This window comes from Cricetulus griseus, chromosome 4 (genome assembly GCF_003668045.3).
Source record: "Cricetulus griseus strain 17A/GY chromosome 4, alternate assembly CriGri-PICRH-1.0, whole genome shotgun sequence".
In the NCBI taxonomy this organism is placed as follows: Eukaryota; Metazoa; Chordata; class Mammalia; order Rodentia; family Cricetidae; genus Cricetulus; species Cricetulus griseus.
In genome coordinates this window covers 165,965,106-165,991,704 of record NC_048597.1, presented here as the reverse complement: position 1 = coordinate 165,991,704, position 26,599 = coordinate 165,965,106, and the positions used below count along the sequence as shown (strand labels likewise).

Here is a 26,599-nt window from a genome sequence, read left to right as displayed (position 1 = left end):
AGGAATCATGAGATATCAACCATTTCTATTTCCAATCTGTAGCTATCTAAGTAACCCTGTTTAAAGGGGACTCGCTGATTGCACAAGTGCCTGTGGCTTGGGGTTATGCTCCAAGTACCTGGATATCCTTTACAGACAAGCTTCCTGTTTGAGCTGCAACAGCCTGAGGAAACATGTGGAGTGTAATGAAGAAACAGGAGGCAGGTTATCACTGGCTTGCTGCTGCTGCTGAAAACCACACAGGATAGAGCATCAAGTGGCCATCTTCCCATGAATATAAATGCTGATCCCTCATGTTGTATGATAACATGGCAAGAACAGCCTGGGATGTTCTGAGATCAAAGTTTGCATCAATCTGTTTTCCTCTGAACAGATCAAAGGCAAACGTGACCCTCGTATCTTTGGTGTCTGTGACGTAGAGGATCCCTTGAGCAATGAAGGCATTGCCAGCCTTGGATTTGGGGTATGTGGTATTGATGTGTTGCAACACAGAGAATGTCCTCTCATCCAGCTGTGCTACCAGGATGCTTGAGCCATCCACACTCGAAGCATAGATAATCCAGACACCCTTCTCATCCACAGCTATGTTGAAGTAAGTCTTGGAATTTGCAAAGAGGTATTTTCGATCAAAATACAAAGCATTTTCAAGCTTCAGGGTTTGGGGTGTCTCTTTGCCGAATTCAAATCTGAAACGTTTTTTAAGAAAAACGAGTTAGAGTTGGGTAACCATGTCTGCGAACACAAGTCGTTTGTTGGGGTCCTATGAAACTGAGTTAGCAGGGCTGGTGTTTTCTGTTGCCCAGAAGCTCCAGGCAACTTCTTTTCTACTTGCCCTTTAATGGTGCTCTGGGAAGTAAGGATGTGAAGGCCAGTGACTAGCCTGTGCTATCAGAACAAAGGGAGACTGCAGTATGGTGCTAAGGACCATTCTCAAATCAGCAATGTAGCTGAGGATGGCCTTGAACACCTAATCCTCCTGCCTCCAACAAGCCTAGCTTCTGTAGTGCTGGAAAGCAAAGTCAGAGCTTCAGACACTCTCTCAACTCAGATACATCTCTAGCCCCTAAATTGGGTCTTCAGCACTCCCAAGTTTCCTGGATAGTCCATGCTGGGTTTTTTGTTTGTTTGTTTGTTTTGGTTTTGGTTTTGGTTTTTTTACAATTTGAAATAAGAAAAGTCACCGGCTGAGAAGAGATGTAGCAAAGGCTGTGAAGACAATTGTCCAGTAGGGGCTGATAAATACCACCATGGCATGGAATTCCATGTCCCTTAGCTTCTGATGTTTGATTTTTCAGACTCGAAACCGAAACAGTATCAAAAAAGTGAATTATGATTCTATTACTACCTAAATCGGAGAGTAAGTCTATCTAGGATATTAGGCTAAAAGAAAACACCAGAGGGCGCCATTGAACAGAAGACCGCAGAAGGCAAGGTGTTGTGTGACTGTGATGGGCATTTAGGAAGCACGTCAAACAGAAACAGACTAGAAAAAATCTTAATTAGGCTGGAAAGTGTCCTGAAAAGAACCAGCACGTGGTAAGGGCTCATCAGTACCAGCTCCCGAATGCTGGAATCCTGTACTGCTCTCTAACCCCATGAGGGTGGGTGAGGTGTCTGCCCTACAGAAACAGCAAGCTTTGATTCAGTCCTGCCCCTCCTTCAGCTCTAGGCTTGTGGCTCGATACAGATCTAGGCTTAGGACAGGTTCCCTACCCAGTCAGGTCACCCAAGTCTGGTAGTGGTACAGGATTATAATCTTAAGTACTTGGGAGGATCGTTAAATGAAAAACTCCAAAGCGACCTTTTTTTTTTTTTTTTTTTTTTTTTCCTAGTTCTAGATAACTCTATCTTGCATTTCACCTCACTGCTCCCTAGCCCCTGCTGGGTACATCCTGCTGAGCAGAACATTCTTGGATACCTTGGAGGTCCTTTGTTTTTACAACATAAATCGTTTTATTAACTGAACTGAAACCTTTGAAAATTTTGATTCTCTGCCCACCTCTGGTATATATAATTGTGGGTTTTCTTTATCAACCCTATCCTGCCTTGCTTAGGGAGGAGAGTTCTTTGTGGCAGGAGTCAGTTCTTGGTCACAAGCTAAATAAAGACTCTCATTTGGCCTTATACTTCTAGTGAAAATGTGATTTTCTCTAGGGTCTGTAACAGTAAGTTCAAGGCCTTCCTGGCCCACACAGAGAATTTAAGAGCAGCCTAGGCAACTTGGCAAGACTGCTGTAGACTGCTGTGCTCTGAGTTTAGCAGCTGTTGTCTGCATGAACTCCAACCCTGAGACTGGGCTTGTTGGGACACATTCCTTCTTTGTGGTGATACTTTGTTTATGATCTAACAAATAAAGCTTGTCTGAAGATCAGAGTGCCATACTAGTTAGCCAAAGAGGCCAGGCAGTTGTGGGCACACACCTTTAATCCCAGTTCTCAGGAGAGAGAGGCAGATGGATCTCTGTGTGTTCATGACCACCCTGGGCTACATGAGATTTGAATCTCATTTTCTGTATTAGAAAATGCTCACAGAGAGGTGATCTCAGCCTTTGGGATCCTGTGCCTTTAATCCCAGGACTAGAGAGGAATATAAGGCAGGAGGAGACAGGAGCTCAGTGCAGTCTGAGGTTTGGTGGAGACCCATACAGTCTGGAGATGCAGTCTGAGGATAGGATCACCCCTTTAGTCTGAGCATTGGCAGGGGTGAGAACTCTCTAGTGGCTGCTTTGCTTCTCTGATCTTCAGCTTTAACCCCAATCTCTCTCTCTGAGTTTTTATTATAAAAACAATGAGAATTTGTGCTATACTTCTTAGGTCATGGGGGATCAGAAGGGTTGCTGAATCCTCCTCTGAGTCTGTGGCCATTTGTCTGTAATTCTGCCCTGGTTGAGTGTGGCCTTATGATTTAAGGAAGTTCACTCACTGCCTTGGGGAGGAAACTCTGTCTGTGAAGCTGGGAGAGACTTAGGGTGGTCTGACTGCTTGGGAGGTCACTTGAGCTTTAAAGGCATGCCCAATAAATTCACTGGTTCCCCAGGTTGGAATTTAGTGGCACCCCACTTCTGTGCGCTAGTGTTCTGTAAGGAGGGGATAGGTTATTGTTTACATTTCCCCAAGGAAAAAGAATTCTCATAATAAAAATAAAAAGTAGAAAGGAGAGAGAGGGGCTCTAGCTTACTGATAAAGACGATTTCTAGTATTTTGAGGCCCTGGGTTTGACCCATGTCTCAAAAATAAAAACCCTAGACCCCATTTTTACAGAGTTCATTTCTCATTCCGGGGTCTCTTCACCCAGGAACTCACCCACTCCAACAACTGTGTCCCAGTAATCCTAGTAGCACAGTAGCAGAGAGCTAGGGTTAAACAGACACCAGGCACCCATGGGCCCGGTAAGGAATCTGAGCAGGAGGTGAATTCTTTCCTCTTCTACCAGAAAGTTTGTCCCAAATGGGTGACCAAGATGACCAGAGAAGAGATGATGGGAGAGAGGGAGAGGTGAGTGACAGGCATTTGCTATCTTGGTTATCCTCCACACCAAACTGGCTGAGCCTGCTTGTGAAAGGTTATTACAGCTGGGTTTGATGACTTCCGACTTTCCCTCATAGAAGGAAGGATTGGGGAGGGTCATGGGTCCCTCACCTGAGTATCCAGCCACTCCTCCTAACAAGTTGTATGCAATTCTGCCCTAATTGTGTGTGGCCTTCGGGTCTTGGGGAGAGGCTAGAGAAAAAAACTAGGGGAGGGGGCAGCCATCATCCATGCTGGGTGTAGACTTTCCAGTGTGGCTGTTTTAAGGTCACCCGTGTCCGGGAGGTAACGAACTCACCCATTGCTCTGTAAATAACCTAGCAGCTCTTTGGCTCCCCAGACTGAACTAGGGTGGAATCACACTTCTGTTTGCCATTGGAACATCATGGGAGGGACAGATGTGGTTTATGCTCCTCCCAGGGAAAGAATTTTAACAAAATAACTTGACTCAAGAGAAAGGAGAAATGTGAGCCCCTGATGTCGGAGAATGACCCCTTGTTCTAGAAGGGCTCCAACTCTGTTTACTTCCTATCTCAAAGAATGTGAGATGCCACACTCCAGGTCTCCTTCTCCCCACTTCTCATCTTCTCATGGGTCCACATCAGCAACAAATGCAGACCCCAGGCTGGGGCCAGGGCATGGGGCTCCTTCACTGTATTCTGCCATTCCTTTAGGGGACAAACCCCGATTGACTTCCCTAGGTACATAAAGATCTAACACATCTAAACAACTGCAGAAGACGCCCACAATGGGTGCAGTATGAGACCCTTAGGTAGACACTGCAAGGCACGGAGGTCCGGGAGGCTCACCTCACTATGGTGTTGGAGCCCCCCTTGTGGTAGTAGAGAGAGTTGTTGTAAACTGCGTGCCCACAGCCGTGGAAGTAGTGTGGTAGGTGGATGAGGGTGAAGCTGCTATTGAGAAGTGCCGGCAGGTCTTTGAACTCCTTCACCATGATTCCTGCAGGAGGGAAGGAAACGAGGAAGCTGTAACAGGCCACTGAGAGAACTTGTGCCCCATCCCACCTGTCACACCCAATGTGTGTATGAAACCAAGCAGCACAAAGCTATCCTGGGAACACACACTTGGCACAGCAACTGCTTGCGGCTTCCCACCCCTTGCTACCCACCAAGACCACTGCCACTCCTGTTCAGCATTTCTCTTTTCCTTTGAGGCCCAAACCCTCAGCTTGGGCGATGAAGGCTATTATTGCAGTGATCAGTTAGTGGTGATAAAATCAAGAAGCAGCTCTTAGCTTTTTGTCAACTAGTGTGTCCTGTCAGACCCTTCTGGAACGAGGCCACTGTGACTACCATTGGCAACTGCCACTTCAATCACATCCTTTGGGAACAATATGGCTGGGACTAAGTTCAGACAAGGGGAGGCTGTGAGACAGTTTTTTGCCATCTCCCTTGGGCTCTGTCCAACAAATATGTGAGAAACGTGGCCAAAAGTATTCTCATAGGATGGTATCAAACTCCGGCAATGATAGACAGTGCACACAGAATTGGTCTTTTATATCTAAGGTCATATCACCCCGAACACACCAGATCTCAGAGCCAGACTGTTGGTATTTGTGTGGCATAATTTGTCTCTCATATCACATCCATGTTATGGCTTGGTTGACAAAACCTATAGATGTCATACTGTTTATTTCCTTCTGGCTATTATGTTAAACTGGATAGTTTACACTTCAGTGGGCGTGTCCCTAGGACTGAGCTACAAAGCTTGCAACCAACACATCCCAAATAGGAAAGTGTTCTTCCCATTTAGCTGTGCTTTCCAAAATAAAGAGCCTCATACCAACACAAGTGGGGACCTCAAACACATGGGTATAAATAAACCTGAAGGGAAGCGTAACACCAGACAGATCATTGCTGGAGAGAAGTACCTGAAAAATGTTCCGTCACCCAGATGCGCTCATCACTCTTGTTGGCAGACTCCCTTATCCAAGTCCCGAAAGTCTCTCTAACTTTTAGTACTCGGGCTGGGTTTCCAATGGAAGAGATCATGGTTTCTGTTAGAAGAAAAGGAAGTTACTTGGCTGACAGTTATGACAATCAACGCATCCAGTTTTGAATTTCCAAACAGTTCTTCTGTGTGGTGCTGATTGGATTTAGGGCCTGTGGAGGCTGGTGAAGCACACTAGCAAGGAGGCACACCAGCCTAGGGTGCCAGGGCTTGTACCTGTTTGCGGAGAATGGCGTTCATTTGTTTTCTCATCCACTTTCCCCACCAAGGTATCGTCATTTGGTACGGCACACGTCTCACCTAAAATGGCAACAGTCAAAGCAGAAGCTGTTGTCACAATGGGGATATATTAAAGATTTACATATATAACCTCCACTTCCTGACAAAGTCCTAAATATATCCATTATAACATTTCCACCATGTTTCTTGATTACTTGCTTTTTAGCAGTCCTAAGCCATATGCTTCCCGGCAGCTCCCCTCCGGGAGCTGGGTTCATTCCCTGAAAACATCTAGAAAGAACACTATTTCAAACAGTGAAGTTGTTTGGAGAAAGTCAGAGAGAATCCAGGTCGGGGTCCTCCTCCATATCTGCTGCTGAAATGACAGCTCAAGTTGTCCCTCCTGGTTTAAGACAGTCAAGGCATTCTGGGTAACCACTCAAGTTCTAAATCCACTCTAGAAATACTTTCCATTATTGTAATCTTTCATTTCTAAGGAACTTTTGAAATTAACTGGGCCAGGTAGTTCCTGGGGTGTCTGTTTTCCATCTGTAAGCCAGACACAAGGATGCCAGCCCCCTAGGAAAGTCATGGGACTCAGAAGAACTAAGTACATAGCACTGTGGCTGGCAATATCACCTGCCACTCACTAAATGGTGGGGGACCCCAGGTATAGCTTAGACATGGTAGACATGGGGCTCTGGGGTCAGCTTCCCCCCAGCACACACACTACTGACAGCGATGGAAATGCTATAATTACTCTCTGCAGGGAATTAACCAATTGGACTGCTCCACTATCTTCCAGTTTTTCACTCTCTCTGGAACTTGTTGCTACAGTTAACAGCCTGGCTCTCAAGATGCTGCCCTCAGGCAACCTAGTGACACTGTGTTCTTCATTTCCAACAGAAATGAAAAAAGAAACCAAATAAAACACTGCTCCAGAGATAGGGAGAGGTTTAAACGGCCAAGAACTGGCATGGAGATAAGTATAGGGAGTGCAGCGAGGGGAGGGATGATAGGTCGGGTGCTGGCCTGTCAAGGTCCTCATGCCCGGGGCATGGATTCAGACTTCCAGTGAGCATATTGCTGGGAGGAATCCCATTTAGGACAAATTCTCCCTCTTTCAAAATTTCGGTCTCAAAGTCTGGAAGAGGCATCATTAACACAAAGAGTGGGTTCCTTGTGGGCAAGGCTCGGTGACCTGGGCACTGGTTGTTGAACATGTTTGGCTGCCGTGGGCCTTTGGATCTTCTGGTTCCAGGAGGGCCTGGAGGTCCTGGGGGTCCAGGGGGACCAGGTGGGCCTTGGTCACCTTTGGCACCTAGAGAGAAGGAGGGGAGAAACTGATAAAAAGTTTGTCACAGAGACAGTTTTCCACTAGGGAAAGGAAAGCAAGCAGCTCTGGAGTCCCACTGTGTGCACCCCTTCCTAGAGATGAAACTACCAAGATGATCCATTCTTGCAGGATCTGTGCCAAGAGTTTTATCAGTCTTCCTTCATAAGTCCCTCAGTGGGGTGGGAATGGGATCCTCTCGGGGAGTTCTGCTAAGGAGTAGTGGTTAAGGTCACAAGTGACATGAGCAGGATCCCAGCTCCAGGGTCTCTTAGCAGAGCCCAGACTTGGTTACTGCGGTGCCGGAGACCCCGATTCTGATTGCTTAGAGCCCTAAAGGAACTCTTTTCTTCTTCCTCTCCTCTCCCTTCTCCTCCTCTCCCTCCTCTTCCTCTGCTTCCTCACCTTCCTCCTCTCCCTTGTCCCACCCCAACCCCCTACCCCATCCCTCCCATTCTCCTTCTTGAGCTAAGGAATTTAACTCAGGGACTCTTACAAACCAGGCAAGCACTTTATTACTGAGCCACAACCTCATCTTCTAAGGAACTTGATTACCATCCAATCCCAGAGCCAAGCAGAATGCCTGTGAGACCGGTCCCCTATCATTTGAAACCCTCCTGACTGGACAGCCAGCTAGGAGAAGCACGGCCGAGTGTAGTGGCACAGCGTGAGCCTGGTTAGACTCTGTCTCCATTCGCACTGTGACCTTGTCTTTCCATGTAGTCAGACACTCGAAGCAACCCTGCTGCCTCAGCCTCCCCACACTTGGGATTTCAGGCTGGAGGCACCACACACCCTGCCCACTAGGGTAATGAGTTAAATTACTTGTGATAGATACCAGACTCACACTTGTCCACATGGACAAACGTGCACAGCTTTGAAAATACAGAATGCCGTGCTAAGCACGGTGGTACCCGGCTATAGCCCCAACACTTGGAAGATGGAGGCAGGAGGATAGGGCAAGGTCGGTCTGCTACACAGCGGGGTTCCAGGCTAGCCTGGGATACAGAAGACCTTGTCTCAAACAAACCAGGAAAGAAAGCATTCCAAAAGATGTTGCAGAGAAGATCAAAGTCACCATAGCAGCCCTTGGGTTGGAAGACCCCACGTCAGGCAGCCTACCTGTGAGAAGCACATCGTTGGACACGTCTCCCTTGTCTCCCTTTTCACCTTTCTGCCCTGGCGGGCCCTCATTTCCAGGAGAGCCTAGTTCGCCAGCGTCTCCCTTCTCTCCCCTTTCCCCTGGATTTCCTGTGGCTCCAGGTAACCCTGCGGGGGCGCGGGAGAGGGGGGATGACATATTAACTTGTGCACACAATTCTGGTTCACTCTTTGTAATGACTGTGCCTTTGTAGAGCAGTTTTGTAAAACAACAAGAAACCCTTCACCACCCTTCCAGCAATGCTGCTGTATACTCATTATGGGATGGTATTTCCTGGTGGCTCTGGGGGACAACTTTTAGGGACTCTAAGCTGCTGTGTTGAAGAACGAATCGAGAGAGGAGCCAATGACAGTAAGACACCATCTCCACAGAAGGGTGAACGAGCCATTAAGAGGATCGTCAGAACAGCTGCTGTCATCTGTGCTCTTTATTTCTTAGAACAGAATGAGTCGGGGGCTGGGCAGTCACTTCAGTTTTAGCAAAGTTGAAATGGTGGCTGCAAGTGATGCTAAGTCAACACCAGAGGGCAGATGACCAGCTGCCGCCACTTCTAGCTGTTATGTCCCTGCCATGATGGACTGTAACCTGCCACTGTCAGCCAGAATAAACCTTCAATTCCCTAATGTTTGTGTCAGCTATTCTGTTGCAAGGACAAGAAACTACCAGAAAACATGGAGAGTAAGGTCAATGCACAATGGTTAATATCTACTGCCAATCAGCCTGGCTCCTCCAGGCTTGGTTTTTTGTTTTGTTAGTGCTCCACAGCCACCTTTCCTGGAACTAGCCTAGTCCCACTGCTAGGGTAAGACTCTGTCAAGGCCCTACCCCAGGCCTCAGTCAACAAACTAGAATTCGGCTTGCAGGGAAGTTTTCTAAATGTTAATTTGTAGACAAAAATAAATGGCAGTATTCCAAGTTCCCTTAAACGTGTTCTGAAGTTAACTGCCTGACACTACTAAGACTTGAGAATTTGAGTTATTCAGTAAATGTAATTCAGTGCATTGACAAACAAGGAAGGGCACATCTCAATGGGCGCAAAAGGACATTTGATGGCATTCAGCATACAGTCTCAATGAAATCCTCAGCAAACTAGGAATAAAGGAATTTCCTCATTTGGTAAGAGTCTGAGAAATTGACAAGTTGGCATCATCTTTTCTGGTGAAAGGCTGCATACATGTCCCTTAATATCACACTCATCCTTTTTGTTTAACATTCTTCTGGATGTAGAAAACATGATATTCCAGAGAAAACGAAATAGAAGGCTCACTGACTGGGGAGTGGACATTAAAACTATCTTAATTAGAAGCTGATTGTTTTTGTAGAAAATTTTAAGAAATCCATTAAAAAGAGTGACTTGAATTCTCCAGTACGCCAGTATCCTCAGCTTCTGAGGGAGGAAAGAGAGGGCACAATGACATTGACCATCGTATAAGACTGCTTATCTCCAGAAATGATTGCTTGTCTTGATAAGCATCCCCTGAAGATGCTGCTTAATTGTGATGCTACTCAAACTGAGATTGCAGACATCGGGGAAGAGCCGGGCGCAGCTGTATAATACAAGCATATCAGTCCAGTCCTCTCAAGGTCCACAACCGAGATGATGTGGAATCCTCTGTCTTCTATAATCACCTGCACGCTTCTTGTCCCTTCTGTAGGACCCATCAAAGTAATCCACCCCTCTCCCTATGTCCTATTCATTCGACTAACTCCTGATTAGTCGATCTCTGGGGTGGCAAAATCTTTCCTCCAGTTTGTTTGTTTTGTTTTAAGATCTCACTATATAGCCCAGGCTGGCCTCAAATTCAGAGCAATCCTCTTGCCTCCTTTGGTATATTCCTGGTTTTATATGAGGCTTTGACTAACTCCAAGGCTCTGTGCAAGCTAGATGAGTGCTCTACTAACTGAGTCATACATCCAGCCCCCCTCTAGTTTTAAAACCATCCTACCTTATGCCAAACACATAGTTGTCCTAAAGCAGTGTTCCTTAACCTGTGGGTCACAACCTCACAGGGGATTGAATGGCCCTTTCACAGGGATTGCCTAAGACCATCGGAAAACACTGATGTTTACATTACGATTCATAACAGTAGAAAAATTTAAGTTATGAAATAGAAATGAAAATTATTTTATAGTTGGGGTTCTCACCACAACATGAACAACTGTATCAAGGGATCTCAGTGTTAGGGAAGTTGAGAAGCACTGTTCTAAAGGAATACAAAAAAATCCCAGGTTGGAAGGCACTGTAGAACTCATTTATATCAGTTCTTATCCAATCCTCAATCTTGTCTGTGCTACCTGCTATTCAGTTGGCTCTGTTTGTTTGTTTGAAACAGGGTCTATGTAGCCTTGTCTGTCCTGGAACTTGCTCTGTAGACCAGGCTGGCCTTGAACTCATGGAGATCTTCCTGCCTTTGCCTTTCAAGTGCCAGAATTAAACATGTACCATGCCTGACCACAGTTGGCGCATGTCCGGGCTTTTCAATGACAGAGGTTTTCACCTCAGATTGCATCATGGGGGCTGGGTTTAGGTGAGCGTGGGGCCCTGGATTCAGTCTCCAGCATTACAGAAACATGAAATTAAAATGTAGTGAAGAAAATACCACTGGCTAGATCCCAGCTAATCATAACAAAAATCTAGAGCTGAGCCTAGTGGCACACAGAGATTGGAGTTTAAGATCATCATTGTTTATAGAGAATCTAAGGCAAGCCTGGTCTACCTGTGACCCTGTCTCAGAAAGCAGCAACAACAACTATTTAAATGACAAGTGTGAACGCCAGCTATCACTGAGAGGGCACAGTAGAGGAGGTAAAGAGGGACAGGTGTCCTCCGCCAGCACGCACGTGCTCTGACATGGACTCTACACCTACAGTCAGAAGCGGTACAGTGACGCTATTGTTGACCAAGGAGCCAGGGTTCAGGATTCAGTCTTCACAGCTGTACTGAGAGGTCATAGCTCTGGGTCATTACTGCTCTGGGACACTAGGACTTCTGGCTGAAAAGTGACAAAAGCTCTTATCTGGGCCCTCTGTGTGAGAAGGCGTCCCTTTGTCAGTATTTTAAATAAGCAGTTTGGCATGTTATCTGAAGGGGACAGAGGACTGGGTGGTTGCTATAGAGTTCCGCCTGCACAATGTGCCAAGTGCTACTGACACCTTCTAAAGATGCCGTACAGCCCACATGCAGCAGCACTCAGGGAAATGGTATGTGCTGCTTACAGTGCGGTGTTCCAGCCCTTTATTCTAACTCAAGAGCGTGTCTGCACTGTCATCTGATTTACCCTCCTTTGCTCTAAGTCTCCCTCACACACCTTTTATTTCCCTTCTCAAACAGGCCATATGGGCAATAGGAAAATGTTCATTTTGTGACAGAGGCAGTGGTCAGAGCTATCAGAGCCTTTGTTGATGGTGTATTCTGCCTCAGAGCTGGGGTGTGCATGGCCACTTTCCAGCTTTTGCTAAAAGACAATGGGGAATGTTTGCCTACATGCAGTCTGTCTTTGCCATGTGTGTCTGTTTGTGTGTCTGTATGTGCATTTGAAGGCCAGATGTTGATATCAGATATCTTCTTCTATCGCCCTTCACCATATTGTTTTTAATAATAATATAAAAATCGCTGGGTGTGATGGCACATGCCTTTCTTTAATCCTAGCACTTAGAAGGCAGAAGCTGGCCATTCTCTGTGAGTTCGAAGCCAGCCTAGTCTACAGAGTGATTTCCAGGTCAACCAGGACTATGCAGAGAAACCCTGTTTCAAAGACCAAAAAGAAAACAAAATATTGGTGTGGGAGGGATGGGGTAGGTGTGCACAGGTGAAGGTCAGAGGGCAACCTGCAGCAGTCAGTTCTTTCTGTCAACCACGTGGGTCCTTGGAATTGAACTCTGGTCGTCAGACTTGTACAGGAAGCTAAGCCACATCATCGGCATACATTGTGAGATAGGGTCTCTTTACTGAACCTGGAGTTTGATGTTTTATCTGGGTTAGCTGGCCAGCTCCAGAGGAATCTTCTGCCTGCCCCTGCCACCCTCCAGCTGAGATTACAGGAATACACCATCACACCTGCTTTTGTGTTTTAACCAGCACATGTGACAAAACATCCTTTGCTGGTGATTCACATTAGCCACCCATTGGCACCAGCCAACCATATTCACTGCGCGCACATCTTCTACCCTGATGCAGGTTAGGTCAGAGCTGCCAGCCCTGCACAGCGGCACTGTAATGGCATCATTTGTGCCATGACTTCTCACTGGCTTTGAGTTAAAATCTGCTAGAGAAGAAAGATCATGTTATCCCCACCTAACTCCCGAGGGAGAAATGGCTCTCCTGTTTGCTTGTGGGGTTGCCCACTCAAAACAGTTCCACAAAGCCTGTGAAAGCTCCAGGCTGGGGTCAGTGCAACGGTCTTCACATCAGGCTGTGAGTGACCTGGACAATGCCTCCTTTGCCCTCCAACCTGAGCTGGCTCAGAACTGAGCAACCGCCTAGTGATCTCTTTCCACAGGACCAGCTTCTTCAGGTAACCTCAGTCTGTCTCTATCAAGAACCATCTAAACGTGGCTATATTGCTTCCCATCTCTCCCAGTCACAATGCCAGCTCCATGAAGGTGCTGTGGCTCACAGGACAATCTCCTCCAGTGTGACAGAGTTTTGCATGATGGGCGTCTTGATATGAAGGAATTAAAAGCTTTTGAGCCAGGCATAGAACCAAGGTCCTCCAGCCACTCACACTTAAAGAGAGGGTTTCTGAAGTTCCTATTACCTGCTTGAAGACTAGTCAGCATCGGAAAAGACATAGGGCCCCCCCACCTGACTGGGGGCTGGTGTGGGTTATATATCTCAGAAAAGATTAAGGCCCATATCTGCTTTCCTTACAAGATCATTCCCTGGAGCTCATTCAGACTCCAGATAGGGTCATTATTAATCCATAGTCGTCACTGACAATCCTTCCCTGTAGGAAAAGGGGGGTGTACAGGTTTCTGAATGGGGCTGAGCTGTGACTTCCTGCATGTGAGTGATATTAATGCCTTTTCTTCTGTTAGGTGTCCTGGTCAGTATTGTTTCAGTGAATGTTCAGAGGGAGGTGGGGATTTGTCTCTCCAAAGGCTAATCAGGTTCATCACTTCTGAACCAGTGTCTAGACTGGTACCTGCGTGTAAGCATGTTTTCCATAAGTGAATGAAATGTTCTGGCCTTCTTGTGGTTTCTCGAGGACAGACTTAATTACATGTCCTCAAGTCCAGGGCTCTGTCCCAAATCTTTTATAAATTGCTCCTTTTTGATCTGCCCCATATCCACTTGCAATATGGTGCTCCCCACCCTAAGCCTGCCCCTGGAATATTAATGTTCTAGCCTTGATCATAAGTTTGAAGTCTTCCCAGGATACACCAAATAGTTGCACATTCTTGTAGTCATCGTTATTCTATGCTGATAAGCATTGGCAGCTATAATTATTATTCTGCTCTATAATTCCAGTTGTAATTGCTGGTCTGGTGAGGTCCAAGTTGACTTGGATGATGTGTGCCCATTGTCATCTGCATGGCTGCCCCTGGACACACAAGCAGGTGGGTTTGCCAAAGGACAGAAGTGTTCAACAGTTCTCTCCCTCTCCTCCGGTTTTCTCTTATATAGCTGATAGGGATAGCAGAGCTGCTAGGAGGGGGGGGCTGTCAGAGATCCTGGGAGGGGGAGCTGATTTGAAAGAAGCTCCTGCTACCTTTCCTAGTTCAGGACCTGTCCATGGTTGTGGATCTAAGAGGCTGCACATAGAGGATCTGGCTAAAATCCACCTCTCTCTGCCTTTTTACTAGTGGCCCTCTGGTGTCTGTGAGTTCCCACCATGCCACATGCCCATTTTCTTCAGAGGATTCTTTCTTGTCCATCTCCACAGCTCCCACGATGGTGCTGATAGGTCTTCAGAACCTGTCTCACCCTGGCCAGGGATCCTGTGAGGTCCCACACCAGTCCCTGCTTCTCCCTGAACACAAAAGACACCTTGGTGTCTCTGGGCCTCTACAGCAGCCCAGAGGAACTGCCTCAGACAATGGAATCCCTTTGCAAGCTTCCTTAAGGGAGGACCCAGAGTCATATGCCAACCTTGGGAGGTCTGAGTGTTGTCTCTCTACTCAAGCAATGGGAGCAGCTCTTCTAGTCAGGGAAATCCTCTCTACAAAGGCCAGCATCAGTCCCTTGAAGTCAACCAAACACACCAAGCAGCTGGAAAGAAAGTGGCAACAGGAAGCAAAGCAGAGGCTGAGGCTTGAATCAATGTGTATGTGAGCAGGGGTGGGGGCAGGAGTGGAGGAGGAGGGTGGTGTAAGCAAGGCAGGTGTGAGCACGGGGGCAGGCTGCTCCCTTACATCTCCAGCTGCAGGAAGAGAGGTCAGTTCCTAGGGAGCTGTCCTCTCTGCTCTGACATAAACATTTGGTCCCAAAAGAAGATTCTTGGCATCTCAACGCAGCAGCTTCCAGGTGGGAGTTACATTAGTATCCCACGCAGAGCATGAAGTACCCTGCCTCCTCTGCACACAATCCTTCCCAGGGCTGCCCATTTGAACACAGTCAGGGAGATATGACACAGAGGAATTAAGTGGCAGAACTCCCCAATTACCCATTTTTCCTCTCTTCCCATTTGCTCCTTTTTCTCCCTTTGGTCCCTGGAGACCAGGCTGTCCATCTGATCCATTGTGTCCTGGTAACCCATCAACTCCTGGGGGTCCTGTGCCAAAGTATAGAATAGGAACAGTTAAAGACATCTTCACTGCAGGTCATGTGATTTCCTTTAGCCAGTGAGACAGCCAGCATTTTGGCATCTCCCACATCTTCCTGCTGCCCCCCGCCCCCGCCCGCCACTGACCCACCCTCCTTCTAGAACAAGGACAGGTGGAGGGTCTGGTGAAGGAGGTCTCAGGTTAGGGCTGCAGAAAAGGATGTGGCCATGGACAGGATGCTGCCTCACTTCTTCCCTCTACCACCTGTGGTCCTTGGGTCCTGGGGCTCCAGCCAACCATAGCTGCCTCTTGAACTAGAAAAATACAAAATAGGTACTTACCTGGTAGGCCAGGTGGTCCTACAACAGAAAAGAAATTTAGAGGATAAGTCACATGAGGTAGAAAGAAACCAGAACTACAAACTCCTGCTCTTCCTAAAATGTCTTAAGTGCCTGCTAAGAAAACAATCCCACACCATTTATTTACAGCTTATTACGTTACTCCCAAAGAGCCTTACAAACAACTCAGCAAAGACTCATTTGCCAAGCCATTTTGCTTCCATTTCAATAGACCCAGCATAAATTCTGAGCTGGTTTCATTATAGATTCATACATCAATTATCTTGGAAGCGGTTAAATGGGACCAATAGAGTCACGATGGTCCTGTGCAGCCCTGGCACAGGGCAGGCTCGTAGCAGAACACTAGAACACTTCCAAGAGTTCCCCCAGCCAACTTGTCTCCTCCAGGCCACTGAGGAGTAACCCAAGCACATGCTAGCTTTATGGATCTGTATTTTGTTGCATGTAATAGCCTGAGAAAGTCTGAGAACTCAGGTCAGGTGACAAATACCTTCTTTAGTGTGAAATGATCCAAGGACCTAAGTGGTTTGGATGAATCATTTACACACTGAGCAAATGATGTTGCTTCCAGAAATAGGTATGTGTTATTGTCAGCCCGACTGAGCACTTGAGTGAGCCAGTGAGGATGGAACACGAGAGGACTGAGTTCCTTCCATTTCTCTAGATCATACATAATGATTCCAAGTCTGAGCTTTTGACCATCCACAAAGAAGCATTTCTAAACATATATCATGCACACCAAACTCCACTAAGAAATACCAATTCTGGTGTCTGCTATGTCCATAGTCTATATGAGGACAGTAGGGCCTCTGAAACCACAGGGCAATATGAGGACTCAGTAAAGAAACAACCCCCAGGTTACTGGGGAAGTTTCTGGGCACACTGAAGTCTGGGGAGAGCTCCCAAGAAGGTGATCTTTGGGCTATGGTCCTGAAGGAACAGTGGGACAGAGATGTCAGCATACATGGGCCAGCCATTTCATGCAGGGGACAGACAGAAGCCAAGGTTCAGAAGTGGGAGCCATTAAGGTTCAGGATGGAAGAAAGAATAAAAGAGCTGGCCATGCTTGTGTGGGTAGAGATGTAGTTTAACAAGGCAGTGGGTGGGGCTGGCCAGGAAAGCCAAAAGAAGATGAGAGACTATGGGAGGTGGGCTCTTAAGTAGAGGGTGTAGCTGGCACATAAATGTGGGGCTGAGGAGCTCTTTGCAGCTGGAGGATGAATACAGCTGAGTTACCTGAGATAGAGACAGAGACCAAGAGCACAGAGAAGCAGAGAGGGGCATGGAGTGGGGGAGAAAATACGGGGAGACCTTTAAGGTGAAAGTTGGGCAAAGTTGTGGATAAATGTGGCTGTTGAGTTGCAGGAAAAGCTAGGAATTCAGAAACTATTTTGTGGAATAAGGAGGACCCCCATGTCCAATTAGAAGAGGCAGGAGGATTTTAGATAAATGGATCCCAGAGTATTGATGAATAGAGTCTAAGGATATAGAATTCTTGGAAGAATGCGTGTCTGGGAGTAGCAAACGCAGAGGTTTGCAGGGAAACAATACTTTTCACGATAGCTTCAAAATTTTTTTGAGGGATTAACTCTAGCCAAGCAAGTGAAAGACCCGCATAATAAAAACTTTAAGGGATTAAAGCATATATCAGAAGACAGAAACATCTCCCATGTTCATGGGCCTGTTAATATAGGATTAATATAGTGAAAATGAACATCCTAACAAGGGCAATCTACAGACTCTATACAATCCCCTTCAAAATTCCAACACAATTCTTCACAGAAATTGATAGAACAATTTTCAGCTTCACATGGAAACACACACACACACACACACACACACACACACACACACACACACACACACACACACAACTGGACAGCTAAAGCAATCCTGAATTGTAAAAGAACTGCTGGAGAGATCAGCATTTCTATTTCAAGTTGTACTGCAGAGCTATAGTGATAAAAACAGCATGGTATTAGCATAGAAACAGGCACATCAATTAGTCGAAATGAGTTGAAGGTCAGACATAAATCCACACACATATGGACACCTGATGCCTGACACAGAAGCCAGAAATACACACAGGAAAAAAGACAGCATCCTCAACAAATGGTGCTGGTCAGACTGGATAACTGCATGTAGAAGACTGCAAATAGACCCATATTTATCACCCTGCACAAAGCTCATCTCCAATGGCTCAAGGACCTGAACATAAAGCTAGATACACTTAATCTGATAGAGGAGAAAATGGGGAACAGTTTTGAACTCACTGGCACAGAAAAAGACTTTCTGAACAGGAAACCCACCAATAGCACAGACACTAAGATCAACAATTAATAAATGAGACCATTATGAAACTGAGAAGCTTCTGTACTGGCAAAGCACACCATCATTTGGACAAAGGAGCAGGCTACAGTGAGAACTAAGAAGATGAAGCACAAGTGGCTGAGAAACACTTAGAGAAATGTTCAACATCCTTAGTCACCAGGCAAATACAAATCAAAACTACTTTGTGAATTCATCTTACACCTGTCAGAATGGCCCAGATCAATAAAACAAATGACAGTTCATGCTGTTGAGGATTTGGGGAAAGGAGAACACTGATTCATTGCTGGTGGGAGTGCAAACTTGTACAGCCACTGTGGAAACCAGTGTGGAGACTCCTCAGAAGACAGGAATATATCTGCCTCAAGATGCAGCTATACCACTCTTTAACAGATACCCAAAGGACTCTACATCCTGCATAGAGTTGAGCATCTCAGTATTGTGACTTTACCAGCAGATGGCGCGCACACACAAACAGGCTGGAGAGGGCACTGAACACCGGGCAGAAGCAACAAGCTTCTCTACAGAGGCAGCCAAGCAGAGGCAAGGGACGATGGGAGGACACTCAGTTGACCATGTCAAAGCATCAGCAGCTTCCAGGAGAACCCGGCAGGCATGTCAGGGGTGAGCTTTAGTGCGGAGCCTTGTTGTTGTGTGTTTAGCATTGCTAGCTTTTCATAGTTTTCTAATGGAGCGTTTATAGTGCCGTTCCCAGAGCCCCAATGACACCCTGGCTACAGTTCTGTCTGAATCCAGAGACTCACCACTACGCTTCTTAAAATCAAATACCCAGGTGCCCCTTGGAGAATTCATTCTGGGTTGAGAGTGAGGCCCAGAACCTGCATTTTCACCAAGCACCCCTGGTGAATGGCATGCAGATAGTCACAGATCCCCTAATACGTGGTGACAGTTTTCTAAAAAAAGAATTAGTCACCCGTCAACACTCCTTAAAAGGGTACCTGTGAGAGTGGGGTCCATGGAGAGTGGCGCTTCTGCTGGGAAGCACAGCGCATCTAGCTTGGTCCCTAAGAACTCGGAGCCATCCCATCCCGGCATTCTCTTCTTGAGTCTCAGCCGGGCTGCCGTTAAAGAATAGGCTTACAATCACAAATATAAGAGTTCTCAGGTGTCTGTGCTGAGATGGCAGAGAGTCAAGGTAGCAACAGCATGGTGCTTTGGGTTACCAGAGGAGGCAGTACCAGAAGGGTCATCCAAGCATCACTTTGTGAAGAAGACTTCTGGTGTGTTGTTAGGCCACTGAGGTTTTACTGTCTGTGAATCAAAGCATGGCCTAACCTGTACTGGAAAATAGATACCTCTGGCTGTATAATGATTTGGCACATGCCATGCTGGTGTTATTTTTCAAGTTGTGGGTTTCTGCTAGCAGACACAGAAGAATCTTAATGGAGGCAAGAAATACAGCCTTTACAGTCATGGGGAAGTAGTAACTAGGAAGTATAGCTTTGAGATTGGGCATTGGTCAGGCTAATACTGCAGGCTTCTGGATGACCTGGCTCCATCCACAATGGCCATTTCAAATCAAGGGGAAGAGAACTGTCTTTGAGTGTCTGTAACTTCATCTTCCTGTTTACCTGAATGGAGGCACCTGGAAGCATAGCATGACTGCAGAGGAAGTACCCACTCTTTCCCCGAAGCCCGATTTTAAAGAAATAAGGCTTCCATCACACCAGAAACACCTCAGATGGGAACGCCCGGGTCTGCTGTTTTAGGGGGAGCTAAGGGGAGACATGGCCTGAGGAAATCTGGGGGTATGCAGCCCTGACTCTCTCTCATCCCCAGCAAGGGCTCCTTGGGGGTGCAGCTTCTCCACCAGTGGAGTTACTCCCTAACTTCCACTATAAAATTAGACCTTTCTCTGGGGCCCACGGCCAGCTCTGTCTAGATCTCTCTCCTGCCACAACCCATGCTAATCTGTGGACTGAGGCTCTCTGTGTACTACCAAAGTAGCCCAGTTCAGTCCTGGGTCCTGTGGCTCACCCTTCTGTCCCTACCCCCAGTAGAGATGGTATGGGCTGCCCCAAATCACCCACTTGCTTTAGCGACTCACACTTTTTCATACTTAAGTTTTTAATTGAAGAGCTTCTGTGTAAAAGGAGATCCAAATTCAAGCTGACACGAAAGAAGAAAGTGTTAGCTTTTGAAAGCATGTTCTGAGGTGAGAAAGAATCACCTACTCAAGCCATTCCCACTGTGCCCGCTCCCCCGTTACTCTCCTTTAAGTGGTCTCAATAGCTAAACCCTGCACATTCACCGTGAGCCCGGCTCTCGGGTCTCTATAAAAACTGGAAAGAGGCTTTTTCTGTGGCTCTCAACAAGGCTTTTGTGCCTGTCACTCCATCCATCTGAGCATTTCTGTAGCATTCATTACTGTCACATGTGGGAGCTCTGAAGAGGGACTTCCACAGATGGAAGGAAGGCACTTACACCACTAGAGTCTCTGGACAAAGAGTTGGGCTTTCTAAAGACATTCCATTTTCTGTGAGGGCCGGATGCCACTTACACAATTCAATTAGCATTTCCCAAGAAGCCACAGGCTTGTGGCTTGATAGCTTGTCTCTCTGAGGCCAAAACAAGGGAGCAAGAGTAAGCCTTGGAATTGAGGTCCCTCCTTCATTTACTCACTCATAGAAGCCACAAGTTCATCCTTTTGACAAACTAACTCCCAAGTGAGGAGAGAAACTGAGGCAGATGCTGTAGAAATTGCCTGGGTTCCTGACATCCAGGTATTGATTGCGCAGGACCTCTGTACCCCACGAGATGCTAAATTAGGCACAGCAATCTCAGAGTCCTAGCAATAAATGTCAGCTTATGTCCACAGTATCATTCAGGGTCCACAGATGTGTTTATTCACTGCATTTGTACCTTTTAAAGGAATCATAATTTCCTTTCTCCTCAGGATGCCACCCTTCTCTGGAGAGGCAGGGAATAGAATATCTGGAGTCAGGCTCTATAGGACAGGTCAGAGTGTCACTTGGATTAGGGGACAGTGAGGGTGACTGCTCTGAACCTGATTCTCCTTTGCCCTCACTGTCACACGACCTGCCATTAAGGTCAGAGACAGGCTTCTTTCTGTCAGGCTCACATAGAAAATAACACCACCACCTGGCATGTTCCCATCAGTAATGCAAGTACCCAGGAGACTGGGAAAGGAAGATTGTCACATGTTTGAGGCTAGACTGGTCTACATAGCAAGATCCTGTCTTAAAAACAAACGAACTCAACCAAGCTCCCCTCTTCCCCCCCCCAAAAAATACCCCCAAAACAAAACACACATCCTTCCATCAGCCATTCCTTAGCCCAAGATTTGATACACCTCCTGGCCAGTCCTTTTCCATGTGTCCTGAGCCATTTAGAAGAGGGAATAAGGGAATAGCCAGCCTCTATCTAAACCCACCTTGCAATGGAATGTAGCACAAGAAATGTATCATAAAAGTGGCTCTGCAGACAGTGTGCCTGCTGTGGAAGCCCAACACCCTGCGTTTGATCCTAAGAACCCACGTAAAGGTGGAAGGAGAGAACCAACTCTGTGTCTAGTTATTCTCTGACCACAACCACACACACCATGGCACACACATGCCCTCCCTCCACATCATACACAGACACAAAGATAATGAATAAAAACAGAAAAACAGCACTCCATGACTGCCCAGCAAATTTGCCCAGAGCTGTGTGTCCATGCTGCACATCTGGGGTAGGGAAAGAAATCCATCTGATGCAGCACAGAACTTCTCACGGAAGAGAACTCTGTCTTGTAGGATGTTCTTTCCCCCTCTTTAAAACTAGTAGGAATGAAGAAAACATCCTTGGCCCTAGTTTAGGGTCACACACATTTCTAATTACTCAAGTCCCAGTTATTTTCCATGGCCGCATTTCTGTGACAATACCAGAAAGTAATACTGTCATAATCATATTACAATTGGTTTTATTTCCATTAAAAACATCTGTTAAAATAAAGAAGATGCATTTTTTGTAACCAAATACCCCTAGGTGTGCTTTCTGCCCCAGGGCTCTTTGGCTATCCCCAGTGTTGCTACATGCACAAAGCTCTCAGGTGAACGCCACAGACCTACCTGTCAGGCAGATACCCTTGGTGCTGTTGCACAGGTCCACCATCACTCGGATCTGAGAAGAGAGACGGTGATTAATAGCAAACAGTAGGCAGTGGGCTTGGAAGATGTCTTTTATTCAGACAACCAGAAAGCAACTAGAAAAATCCCCCAAGTAACTTCGGGCAAATACGCACAAGTCTGAGGAGAACAATTAACTAAGGAATGCTGAGAGCAGAAGAAATAGTCTTCCTCAGGGAAGAGACCACCAACTGCTGGTTATCCAAGGCCAATGGTCAGCCCTAAAAACATATATTCAAGTAGCATTATACAGACTGAGCAGGGTGTGATTATGTATTTGAGAATATACTGAATATATTCAGAGATGGCTCAGAGGTTGAAAAGCACTGACTGCTCTTCCAGAGGACCTGGGTTCAATTCTCAACACCTATGTGGCAGCTCCCAACTGTCTATAACTCCTGTTCCAGGGGCATGTTTGACATAGACAAACATGCAGGCAAAACACCAATTACAAAAAAATGCAAATAAGTAAATTATTAAAAAAGAATATACATATACATATAGGTGTGTAATGACGATTGATGGAAAGAGAGGCCATGAATTTGAAAGAGAGCAAGGAGGGGTATATGGAAGGCTTGGAATGAGAAAATGGAAGTGAGAAATTATGTAATTATATTATGGTGTCAAAAACAAACAAATAAAAAACCCTGAAAAGCAGGCATGGTGGTACAGGCCATCAATCCTAGCTATTCCAGAGTCTGAGGCAAGAGGATGACAAATTCATGACTTTGGGTTACAGATTGAGTTCAAGGCCAGTTTGGTCAATGTATGGAGATCTTATATCTAAAGTTACAGAGCTGGGGATATAGCTCAGCCGTGGAGTACTTTCCTAGCACATTTGAAACCCTACAGTCAGTCCTTAGTAAAGCATCAAACTGCAAAGAAGCCTCTAAAAGACCAGTATCTATTTGATATGAGCACTCATCTAGAGAATTCCTTTGGTTTCCTTCAGTCTTCATTGTGGTAATGAGCAGACTCCAATATCTGAAAGGCTTGCTCTGTGGGCTTTGTGGTCAGGGGCATGAACTCGGCGACGGGGTCAGTAAGCACTTGAGAAGGTATTTGACCTTTCAGCAAGCCAGTAACCACAAAGGACCCACCTTGAGGGTTGAGCTGACTGAGTCCCTGGCACATGGAAATACTCCTAGTTGGCCGTGTTCCTCAGACCACTGGACAACTGCCTGTTATATCACAATCACTACCATAAGGGATGGATTGGATGCCTATTCCTCCACACACTGATTGTCTCTCCTTCTTTGCACTGCTCCCCAGAACCAAGTGTGATGATCTCAGATCCACAGGTTGATATCTTATTGACAGGCAAATGATAAAATGCAGATTACTGGACCGCATTAGAACATGCTTTTGTTTGTATAAAGCAGTGGCACACAGACAAAAGCTTTTGTGTAGCTCTCCACTGGTGAGTTTAAGATACACTCCTTTTGCTTTTCTAGAATATGTCTGAACACAGAAAAACAACAAAATTCACATGAGATGGAGGGTAGAAGAAACTATGTTAAGCTCAATACAATATGTCATTTTATTTATTTATTTTTTGATGATTGCGCTTTCATTTAAATTACCTTTTTAAAAAAGATAAAGTTTTGGGTTGGAGAGAAGGCTCTGTGGTTAACAGCTCTTGCAAGGACTGGAGTTCTGTTCCCCACACCCATGCTCAGAGGCTTGTAACTGCCTGAAGTTCAGCTCCAGGGCATCCAAAATCCTCTTTTGACTCTGCAAACATTTGGACTCAGGTGCACATATACATACAGACACATGTAGAGATACATAATTAAAAGTTTTGAAAAAATTAAAAAAAGAAAGAAAACGATCATGTTAGCCGGGTGGCGGTGGTGCAGGCCTTTAATCCCACCACTCAGAAGGCAGAAGTAGGTGGAACTCTATGGGTTTGAGGCCAGTCTGGTTTACAGAGTGAGTTCTAGCACAGTCAAGGCTACACAAAGAAACCCTGCCTCAAAAAACAAAACAAAATAAAACAAAAAGGATCACGTTTTGACTTGAAAAAAAGGTGATTTGGTTTCTTGTGTTGGACGGATCTGTTCATTAGGGGAGCCAGCAGGAAACTCATCCTGAGTGTTTTGTGCCAGCAATAGTCATTGAGTGCTGTAGAAACAGATTTTTTAACTACTGAATGCATGTCTCACATCTACACAAATGTAGAAAAACTGAACTATGCAAGAAATACAAGTAGTGGGTCTCCTTTATCTGAAATTGTGCACCCATAGAGTGAACCAACTACAGGCTGAAAACAATCACATTTGTACTGTATATGTGCCAACTTCCTTTGTCATTCTCTGAATATCTCACTATAACTGTGCACAGCACTTATGCTGTGCTGGATGTTATGAGCAATCTAAAGGTGATTTAAAGTATACAAGAACATGTGTCTACATTATATTACAATACTACACAATTTTATATAAGGGATTTGAACACCCTAGGAATTTGATATCTAAGAAGGATCCTAAATGAATTCCCTGTGGATACGCGTGTGTGTGTGTGTGTGTGTGTGTGTGTGTGTGTGTGTGTGTGTGTGTGAGAGAGAGAGAGAGAGAGAGAGAGAGAGAGAAAGAGAGAGAGAGAGAGAGAGAGAGAGAGAGATCTGGAAACTAACCAAACCCTTGTAAATGTCTCAGGTACTCCTCCACTCAACAACTCTCTGAACGGAAGCATAGTGGGCCATGTTTGTGTCTAATAGTACCACTGTCTACTCAAGGGCACATATTCCTGCTGGGAGTCGGGGGAGAGTGAGGCTCAACTTCAGGCCCACCGTACTCTATTATGGCTTTGATAATTATCTTAACATGACCAGACCAAAAAAAAAGAAAAGAAAAGAAACAGATTCACTGCATTTTAGTTATTTTCATAAATGAATGTAATCAGCTGCACCATGACAAAATTTATTGTCTTTAAAAAAATATATAATTGCCAATTGAGAGGACCAGAAAAGACTTCACAATGATTCATTTGTTGCCTGGGGGATCACAGCAGCAGCAGTTGTTTGAAACAATAGAGCATCAATAGGGAAAATGAGCCTTTCTTCCTGATACTCATTACTGGTCTGGGACAGGCACAGCTAGAGACTGCGGGGAGGGAGTTTTCATTTCCTGACCTGTTAGCTTCATTTATATGCTGAGTGTCAATTTACATGTTTTATAGGAAATTACTCCAACCTTCTCAGAAATAGTCTCTTAATAAACTTTGGCAGCATAAGACTGTATTGAAGTGAAACATTCTTCATGAAAATGTGTGGTCACAAAGCCCCACCCCATCACAACGATTAAGAATTTAGATGAAGATTTAAAAATTAAGAATCAAAAGTCATAAAACCAAGGCTCTCATATTAAAGAGTTACACTGGAATGGAGGGCTCCTTGGGTTTTGATTTGGGATGTGAGGGTGTTGAAATGGAAGAGGTCTTTGAAGCCACTACCCTGGGGATGATAGGCAGGCTCTGTCTACGGTACATCCCTGTCCCCCTGCCCATCACTGTCTCACTCCTCACTGCTCTGTGCCATTCATACTGTTTTACCACAATTTTTAGTTGGTCCCATTGAAGGCTCTGTCAGCCTTTTTCTAACTCCTAGCTGAAGGGACCCACCTGGCTTTTATTTTATCTTGGCAGCACTTACTATTATCCAGTGCTGTGCTGGCTACAGATTAAGTTAGTCATTACGTGATCCTGGAAGGAAAGTGTACAAACATTTCTAGGTTAGAATGCTCATTGTAACATGGTTTTGTAGACAGATGAGGCAAACAACCTTACTATAACAGGTCATCAATATGAGACCTGTTATAGTAAAAAAAAAACAATGTGGTGGATGTAAATATACTTTCTGGAAAAGTGGCTTTGGCAGACTGTTAAATAAGAAATGCAAAGAATAGCCCAAGTCATACCACACAACAATGGACCCTATCAGGGTATCTCTGAAATTCTTCCTTGCATACCTTCTCCTTGCTCAGTGGAATATTGTTTAAATGCCAATTCAGGGCCTAGAGATGTAACTCAGTTGGTAGAGTGCTTGCCCACCATACAGGAGCCCTGGCTTCCATCCCCAGAACTGTACAAAACCAGACAGGAACAGGCTTCTAATCCCAACATCCTGGACTACATTGGATTCTGTCTCAATCCCAAAAATAAAAATAAGGAGCCAATAAACATAACTTAGTTCTATGCTTCTATGCTTTATGACTGTCCTTAATTGTGTAAATTGCTATCATGGGCATGTAAATAACCCCACTAGAAAAGCTCCAGGAATTAGATACTTAACCTGCCTTTAACTCAGGTGCCTGGGGCTGGAGACAAAAGGCTATGTGAATGCAGTCTTCCTTAGTAGAGGTTCAAATCACAGACGTTGAAAGACTCTCTAGAGGTCTAAAGTTGTGGTCAGATACTCTGGACTCAGCCAAGAAAGGCAGGCTCTTCCGTGTGTCCACTGTGTGAAGAAAATTTGTGATCCCAATGGGAACATGCAGTTTGCTTTTTTTAAAACAAAAAACAAAGATACTCAAGGCCAACCACCTGCAGCCACCTAACTGAAACTTAAGACTTCCTCCCCAAACCTAACCTGAAATATAAATGCAAAGTACTCTGTCCTTGGCAGCAAGAGTCAATGTAATTAAACAAAGCATCTGAAAGTAGGTTTAGATAAGCCAGCTTAAAGAGCTTCTTGCTTTCAGAGAGAATATGTGGCTGTGTGTGGCGGTACACACCTGTAATTCCAGCATGCAGAGGTGGAGGTAGGAGTAAGAGTATTGAAAGTTGAGTTTGTGGACAACTTAGGGAGGAAAATACACACACACACACACACACACACACACATACAC

General features: G+C 45.6%; 1 protein-coding gene across 1 annotated transcript in view; it reads right to left on the bottom strand.

The window, feature by feature from the left end:
* Window positions 1-208: 208 nt before the first annotated feature.
* Window positions 209-26,599, bottom strand: part of Gldn (gliomedin) — a 41,133-nt gene continuing 14,742 nt past the window's right edge. Inside the window, exons 2-10 of the mRNA XM_027415071.2 lie at window positions 21,696-21,747; window positions 15,259-15,276; window positions 14,818-14,925; window positions 8,173-8,319; window positions 6,919-7,038; window positions 5,715-5,798; window positions 5,419-5,544; window positions 4,337-4,487; window positions 209-686 (exon numbers count right to left, since the gene is read on the bottom strand). Coding sequence (XP_027270872.1) covers window positions 209-686; window positions 4,337-4,487; window positions 5,419-5,544; window positions 5,715-5,798; window positions 6,919-7,038; window positions 8,173-8,319; window positions 14,818-14,925; window positions 15,259-15,276; window positions 21,696-21,747 — 1,284 coding nt within the window. The remainder of the gene's footprint in view (window positions 687-4,336; window positions 4,488-5,418; window positions 5,545-5,714; window positions 5,799-6,918; window positions 7,039-8,172; window positions 8,320-14,817; window positions 14,926-15,258; window positions 15,277-21,695; window positions 21,748-26,599) is intronic.